This window comes from Stenella coeruleoalba (assembly GCF_951394435.1).
Source record: "Stenella coeruleoalba genome assembly, chromosome: 5".
Lineage (NCBI taxonomy): Eukaryota > Metazoa > Chordata > Mammalia > Artiodactyla > Delphinidae > Stenella > Stenella coeruleoalba.
The window spans coordinates 445281-453231 of record NC_137150.1 but is presented as its reverse complement, the minus strand read 5'-3'; the positions used below and the strand labels follow the sequence as shown (position 1 = coordinate 453231).

Genomic DNA, 7951 nt, shown 5'->3' with positions numbered 1-7951 from the left:
GTGTTTGCATAGTTCTGTCCTTGTGTGCAAAGGCGATGCCCTCGAGGAACTCTTCCATACCATGCACCCAGAGAGCAAGTGAATGTTGTCACTGAGAGACTGTTTTCGTGATTCCACTAGGGTGTGTTTGTGGCTACAAGCTACGGGACTAGACAGGGGTATCTGGACCGCCTTCCATGCTGTCCCAGGTCATGGGAGGGATTTCACCTCTCTGAGGAAATGCGGGAGAAATCAAAGCGACAAAAGCACAACCAAGAACTTGAACTGAGTGCCAAGATTTATTGATTGGATCAATGGAATGTCACATACAATGGGGAAATCCAGTTCAGCGTTGGGTCCTCCTCGTTCTCATTGGAAGGTTTGAATTCCTTGAGGCTTCAGAGAGGGTGTCCCTCTTGGTGCGCAAGCTTTGTGACAGTCCGTGTGGAGCATGGCATCCCTCCTGGGCACAACGCAGTTGCTGTCGACAGTCAACTTGCCTTGTTCTCCCTGCCAGACACTATCATGAGTATTGCTTGTTCCTTCTTCTTTCTCTCCCCCATGGCTCTGCCTCCCAGGAAAGGAGGCTTGAAAGGGGCTCGGGGGAAGGCCTTCCTTCCTGCCCCTAAACCTGTGGCACTGGGGAGCCTGACAGTATGTCAAGCAGGGCCTTGAATTCTTCCTCGCTGAGGGGGGCTTCCAGGGTTGCTGCAAGTTCCTCTTCCTCTGTGTCCACATTCAGAAAAGGGCCTGCCTTGTCCAGAATGTCCACGTCTGACAAGAGTTCGTCCAGGAGGCTTGAGGAGCCTGTAAGGGCTGAGCGCTTGGGCTGTTGCTCCAGCTGGGGAGATGTCTCTTCACCTGAGCTTGCCTGCTGCTGCCAGAAGTGTGTCTCTGGCGGTGCAGGTGGCCAGATGGCCCCCTGGGCAGGCTGCCCACTGGCGATGAGAGCATGTGACCATTCGCCCCACGGAACTGTGGCCAGAAGAGGCTGTGGGTTCTGGCATCTCTGAAGGGCTGCCAGGCTGGGCTGGAGCATGATGAACATCAACGGCTGGCCCACACAGCACCCATAGGAAGCCTCTGGCCCAAGAAAGGAGGGGGAGAAAACAGCAGTGGCCGCAGCAAAGGATTGCATGCTCTCAGGTGCATGAGAGGGAGGATAACGATGAGAGCTTCTATGGACAGTGGGCAGGGTGCTTTGGTCCGACAGGGCAGTCACAGCTGATGTGGCATCAGGCCCTTTGGCTAGGGCATTCACAGGCCCACTAGCACTCTGCTTTGGGTGCCGAGCTCTTCGGTTCTGGAACCATATCTAGGGAACCATATGGGGCGACAGGAGCATTAGCAGCGTGACAATCCAGATCGACTTGCCGCCGCCTCATTCCCGGCCCACCCCAGCCCGCCCCAACCTGCCCTGCCCTGACCTGACATGCCCTCCAATCTGTCAGACCCATGGCAAGTACTGTTGGGCCTCACCTAAGGGCCATTTTTCCTATAGAGCTTTCACCTTGGCTCTTGAAAATGCGGGAGGACGTCAGGGCAACACAGGACTCACACCACTCTCCGCACCCCTCCCCACCCCTGTCTTTGAGGAGAGCTGGCATTGACCAGCTACAAACTCAAGCCCCTCCCTGGCTGCCCAGGACTTCCATTGCCCTGTCCTCTTCTGGAAATGGATGCCTTCAGATCAGCCCCCGTAGCGTATTCGTAAGACGAAGGGAACTTCCTCCCAATCCCCCGTCTCCAAGCCTACATATATCCAGCAACAACCCGTCGCAAGGGTTAACACTCCTTTCTCGTGGGATAAGACAAGTTCCACCCACTGGTGGAGAACTTACCTGGATTCGAGGTTCGGGAATTCCTGTCTGGTGAGCCAATTCTTCCCTGGCAGCAATAGATGGAAATCGATCCCTCTCAAAGGCTTGCATAAGGACCCTTGTTTGAGAAGGAGAGATGAAAGTCCTCTTTCGCCTGGCCTCTCTTCCCATGCTTCCTAAAGAAGAACACACAGAGAAGAGAGGACACTCAGGCCAATTTCAGCACATTCACAGCAGATCCAGTGTGTGGTATGTAGGAAGCGGTATGTCATAGATCAAGATCGATACATCGATACACCTAACTCAGTGCTATGTGAAAGTGCCCCATGTGACGGAAGAAGGCATTTCTGCACGTCCGGGCAGGTTCTGGACCCAAAGATTCCAAGCCTTCCTGGGCATGCATCTCCCCACCCTCCAAGAGGGGCATGATGCTCCTGGGTGGAACAGGAATGGGGCAAGATCCCAAGATATCATTGTTTCCTCTCTGAAGCGTTCTTGGCCTCCCATGGTCATCCACGTTCATAGATGATTCTGTCTCAAGGAGATGCTCTTGGGAAATGCCTATGGAATGCCGGGTACTTACCTCGAGTCAAAGCCTCAGGTGGTGGGGGCCGCAGTGGCTGTGACTGCCCTCCTTTGAAGGCATTCTCCGACAGCAATCGGCTCTGCTTTAGGCGTCTTCTTCGTTGGTTTTGAAACCAAACCTGGGTACAAAGAAAGAAAGCCTTGTCTTTCAATGCTTATGCACGTACTTCCAAGATCTATTGCAGGGATGCACCATAGAACAAATGCACAAACGCACCAGCCAGCCGGCCGGCCAGCCAGTCGGCCAGCAACAAGCCGACTGATGGAGACCCAGTATGGCCCGTCTGCCCCCAGTGGAAATATTTACGATGCAAAGGGACTGAAGTCTCACTAGCATGTAGAATGTAGACTCCGGCTTTTACCTCTGAAGAAGTGCACCAGATTCCAGAATACACAATCTGTGTCCGTGAAAATAATCCTTCCTCTTCGAGTCACCTTACTGGTGTCCAGAGTAATGACTTGTGACACAGGAGGAGACAATGCTTGCTTTCCCACAGTCAGAATGGGATGGATAGCTAACTCTCTCTGTCTCTCTCCCCCGCCCCAGCCGTTCTCATCAAAACTACCATTTTCTCTGTGGGTCTTTTGGTCTCTGTCTACGATTCTCCACATCTACCTGTTGACGTCTGTCTCTGTTGAGACCCCCCCGGCTGCCCAAGTGACTGCCTGCCTGCCTTCCCCTCACTCTGTCTCTGTCCCAGGCTCTCAGGCTCAATCTCCTTTCCCTCATTTGGTATCTTTGCCTCCCGATTCCCGTAGTCCATGCCCGATTCATGTCTCCCTGCCTCTCTTATGTGCCCACAGGCAGTACTGTCTCATAACATGCAATCGTATCCATTAGCAAGTGCCCCCATGAAAACCACTCTTCTCATGCTGCCTGGGAACTACTCATTGACAGTTACTACTCAGGGACTACATGCCTCCATCACTTTTAGGTCAGGAGCCTCTTATGTACCCGCTCCCCTTCTTCAGAATATGTGTCCTTGTCTTCAACAGTGAAACACTGTGCATGCTACCTCATTCCCCGAGGCCGAACAGCAGTGTGGACCTGTGCTTGTGTGCGTGTGTGTGTGCATGTCTTTAGACATTTCTGATGGTGGTGTGTGGAAAATTGGACACCCTGAGAAAAAGTGTTCGTAGGGAAAGTCAATCAGTCTTTGGCGACGCTCTGTAAGGTCGCAGGCACGGTGTTCCTAACTTTGGTGACTCCTCTCCAACGTGCCCAGAGAGGGAAGTGTTCAGCACAGCTAGGTCCTCAGAGGTCAGCCATCAAGGTAACATCTCCTTGACACCACCAGGCCTTCCTGCTTCCTTGGCCCCTCGCCCTTTATACTTGACCACACATTTGAATGGACCTCTTGCCACACAGCTCAGTCTGGCCACGTTTTCCAAAGGGAGCCACCTTCTTGCCAAGATTCGAGTTCCTGCTGTCTGGAGCACCCCGAAGAGGAAAGCCCTAGAGTAAGGAGTGCAACTGGAGTGGGGCAACTTGCATCTGGACATGGACCCCGAGAGGGAAAATGGATCGAGAGACTCGGTTGTACCTGAATTCTGCTTTCTGGAATGTCCAGTTCTCGTGCCAGCCATTCTCTGGTCGTTATCCCAGGATAGGGGTTCTGTTGAAAGAGTGCTTGCAGGGTGTCCTTCTGACTCAGACTCAGAACAAGCCTCCTCCTTCGCGATGGTCTTGAGAGTCGGCCTGTGGGAGAGAAGAGGGGGAATGTGTCAGGGGAGAATCCATGGAGGTGCAAATCAATGGTGCCGGCCCAGTGCTGGTCCCTGTGCCATGAGAAAAAGCTCTAAGCCAGGGGAAGACTCTGCATTTGGATAAACCGTGGGTACACCCCAAAAGCCACACTGAGTGGGACCCTGGGGGCTCAAGCTAAGCTGAGGGTCAAGGCTATGGGGATCACCTCACCATTCGCCAATGATCCACAGGACGCAATGCAAAGAGAAGGGGAAAGCCCTAGGAAAACAGGCTACCGTGACCAAAACGGGTGGAAGGATTTTCCACCTGTGGAGGCCTTGGAAAATCTTGATGGCTTCTACCAGATTTACCTCTAACTCTATGCTAACCATAGGAACCTGGCTTCTGAACTATCATTCGCACAGCATATCTGCACTTTCACTATTGGAAAGGAAAGTAGACGAAAGCCCAATGAAGCCAGACCAACACACAAGCCAACCCCCAACACAGAACACACTAGAGGATTGTTTAGAAAACCTATTTTTTTGAGCCATGACCAACGTGCTGCCCTGTCTGATGGCGCCAACCCACCCACACACCCACAACAGCCCAGTACTCCTCAGAAGATGAGTTTCCCTTTTAGTCACCGAGGTCATGGTGACTCTCCCCGTGTGCGTGCTATTCTGTCAGTTGGGCAGTCTGAAGGGCTACCCCCCACCCCTTTCCTATTTGAGGTTGCCTATTTCTTGTAGCAAGGGAATGGATGGATGTTTGTTTCCTGCATTCTAAGGTGGGAGCCGGGTGTGATGGCCAGGGAGGGTGTGGTTTCAGGCACGTCCTGCACACCCTTGAGATCTTGAGTTTCCTGAAATCTCTCCAACTCTAGGTCAATGCCAACCCTTCTGCAAGGGCTACCTGCCCTAGCAGCTGGCAGCTGGTGACGTAGGGTCGTCTCCAGGTCTCCCTCTGGAAGGATTCAAGACAAGGCAAGGGTTTCGGATCCCCAACGGGGACTCCCTTTAAAAGCGCCCTTCCTTCCTGCCAGCTCCAAGGAACATATTTGGAAAGCACTCAAGGAACGACCTTGTCACACTGCAGATTTTGGCTTCCCAGAGACTCCTGCAGTGCCTACCTTGGAGTCTAATGAAAGACAGTTCGAGTGCTCCTGGAATCTCTGTTTCCCAGGTTCTAGCTTTCAGTTGTGCTCAAAGAAAATCTCTCTTTGTCTCGTAATCTTAACACATACTGGATGTGGATTATTTCCATGGACACCGTGGAAGTTAACCAGTTCAAATGGAACACACAACATAACAGAGCAAATCCGCAACAACAGCAAGAATAGAACATGTGAAACAAATTCAAAATCCCAAACACTGTCAACTGGAAAAGAGTGTCAGTTTAGTTGGGAACGTTATCAAATACTCGTGTTCCGTTCACTGCAAACACAGGCTGGGATTTTTAGTAGAGAAGCCATTGTCAGGCAACAGGGCTACCAACTTCCATGTGGATTTCTAGAAGGAAAACCAATGAAGCAGCAAACCAGAAATATCTACGTGAAATGCCCAAACCAAGGTGCATCCTTTTGCCCAAGTGATTCCAGAAACATGTGCCAGCATATCAGTGCATGCCATTTAGTGGTCATTGGGAAACTTCAATCTTCGTGGTGATCAACCCTTGGGTCGGGAGGTGCATGAGTGTATTTGGATGATCCAAGCGCAGAGCCCAGATGCTGAGGGCAACGTACCTCTGGAGGTGCTGTATGTGCCGGATGAGCTGGACGAATCCATGGTGGGAGACCCAGAGGGATGGCACGGAAACTGCTGGCCAACTGTTCAGTTCTCAGAAGCTCAGGGTTTATAATGGATGAGGATGCCACGCCCCTATTTATGTAAATAGCCACAGATGGTGCAGAACCCTTCCTTGCCAATTGAGAACCTGGAAGGAATCCCGAGAGGCAAGTGGGCGTTGGAATGGAAGGTCTGCTCGGAGGCTCCCAGGTCCCTTTGAAGCTGCCGCCCTCGTCATCCTTTTCCAGAATGTTTTGGTCAAGTGCTCTCTCCTTTTCACACCTTTCAACATTCCACACATACTTTCTGTCTCCGTGGAATTCCCCACCTCTGAGTCATTCACCCTTAAGTGTGTCACTGTACTTTCCCAAATGGAGAGAGAACCTAGAGCCTAGTTTGCATCGAGTACGTTTCCCACTTCCCTCATCACCACCAGGACATCATTGCCTCACACTCCTAAAGCATTTCCTTGGCTGGGGTTTGAGTTCCCGATAATTCACATACTAAGCTTGAGTGCTTCTCTAGTGTCTACCCATGGTCCTCAGCTGTTTGGGACTTTTTCAGAGGTACTCTGAAACCCATCCCGTTGCTCACATGCCATGGAGAGACCAGAGAAAGGGGCATGCCACACGTGTATGTTTCACAAGGAAAGGAACTTATTTTCAGTGCTTATCCTTGGCGTACAAAAGAGAGAGTCGGTTTCACATTCAGTGGTCAACTGACAACTGTACCAAGAAGAAGAAGGAGAAGAGGAAGGGGAAGGGGAAGGGGAAGGGGAAGGAGAAGGATATGTAGCACGTTACATGATGGATGATGACACAGCTGAGTTTGAAAGGAAAGCTTGGATTCCAAGTACAGCCATCCCAACATTATCGGTGCATTTGGGCTGCAGAGAATAGAAAAATTTAAAACAAACCAACAAAAGAAACCCCACCAGAAAATACAGAACCATGTCAAATGTGTTCTTTTGCCACCATGCTTCTTTGGCCACCACGTGGATTAACATGAGGATAGTGAGCTTATTCAGAAACAGTTGGCAATCAGAGTAATTACACCAGCAATTCATGAAAACGTGGCTGGAGTGTGTGTGTGTGTGTGTGTGTGTGTGTGTGTGTGTGTGTGTGTGTGCGCACGCGCGTAGGGGTTTTTGTGTGATCTGTGTGTTTGATTTTCTGTACCCACTAAGGTCGGTTGTCAGGTGGTACCCTTGGACGGATGTCACCGGGACCAGTAAGTGTCTGCAAGTCCCAGGGGGCCCAGGAGGATGTCCTGAGGAGGTGTATGTCCTAGTCCCTTGTCCTGCAGTGCCAGAGATCAGAGGGAGGCATGACCATCTTGTTGGATCAGGGGGGGTTTTCCCGAGTAGTTGGAAGTTTTGGCTGAGAAAATTAATCACTGAAACATGGGATTTGCTGGCTTCTTCCAGAAGGCACTGCCTGCCAGACCTGGATCACCTCCCTCCTGGACAATCCAGGTGGGATAAGCTTGCTTGGGGGAGCAGAAGCTGTGATCTGCATGGCAGCCAGGGAATCCTGAGAGCCCGCAGGTGTGTTTATGCACAGTGCACCGCTGGCCTCCCTGTGGAGGTACCGCTGCCTGTCCCTGGGCTCTGAGGTTTCTCTGGAGCGGCCAGCATTGGACAACCAAGATGGTAAAGCCACAGTTCCTAGCTCTAGGAAGAGCCTGTGCAAGTCCTTCCACCCACAAGCATCTCAGTGTTTCCCGGAACACTGTGACCCAGTGTTCCCCCCACCCTCTTGAAAGCACCCACAAGCATCTCAGTGTTTCATGGCACACTGTGACCCAGTGTTCCCCCCACCCTCTTGAAAGCACCAACTCTTCCATAAGCTGTCTCTTTCCACATCTCCAATCCTACTTGTCCTGAGGCTACCGTGGCCAGATTCTTTTCCCAGAAGGCTTATGCCACCTGTGTGGCTCTTGAAAATGATGTTCCATTTCTGCCCAGTGAAAAGAAGGAGAGAGAGGGAGAGAGAAAGTGAAAGAGAAAGAGAGAGAGAAAGTGAGGGAGAGAGAGAGAGAGGGCGAGAGAGATAGAGAGAGAGAGAGAGAGAAAGTGAAAGAGAAAGAGAGTG

At 51.5% G+C, this 7951-nt stretch overlaps 1 protein-coding gene across 1 annotated transcript; it reads right to left on the bottom strand.

The window, feature by feature from the left end:
- Positions 1–604: 604 nt before the first annotated feature.
- LOC307187061 (double homeobox protein 4-like protein 4) lies at positions 605–5858 on the bottom strand (the record flags this gene model as incomplete). The annotated part of the gene is made up of 5 exons (XM_079922810.1): positions 605–1294; positions 1821–1975; positions 2383–2503; positions 3929–4083; positions 5816–5858. 5 exons carry the CDS (start codon positions 5856–5858, stop codon positions 605–607), a joined length of 1164 nt encoding a protein of 387 aa, XP_079778936.1.
- Positions 5859–7951: the final 2093 nt, after the last annotated feature.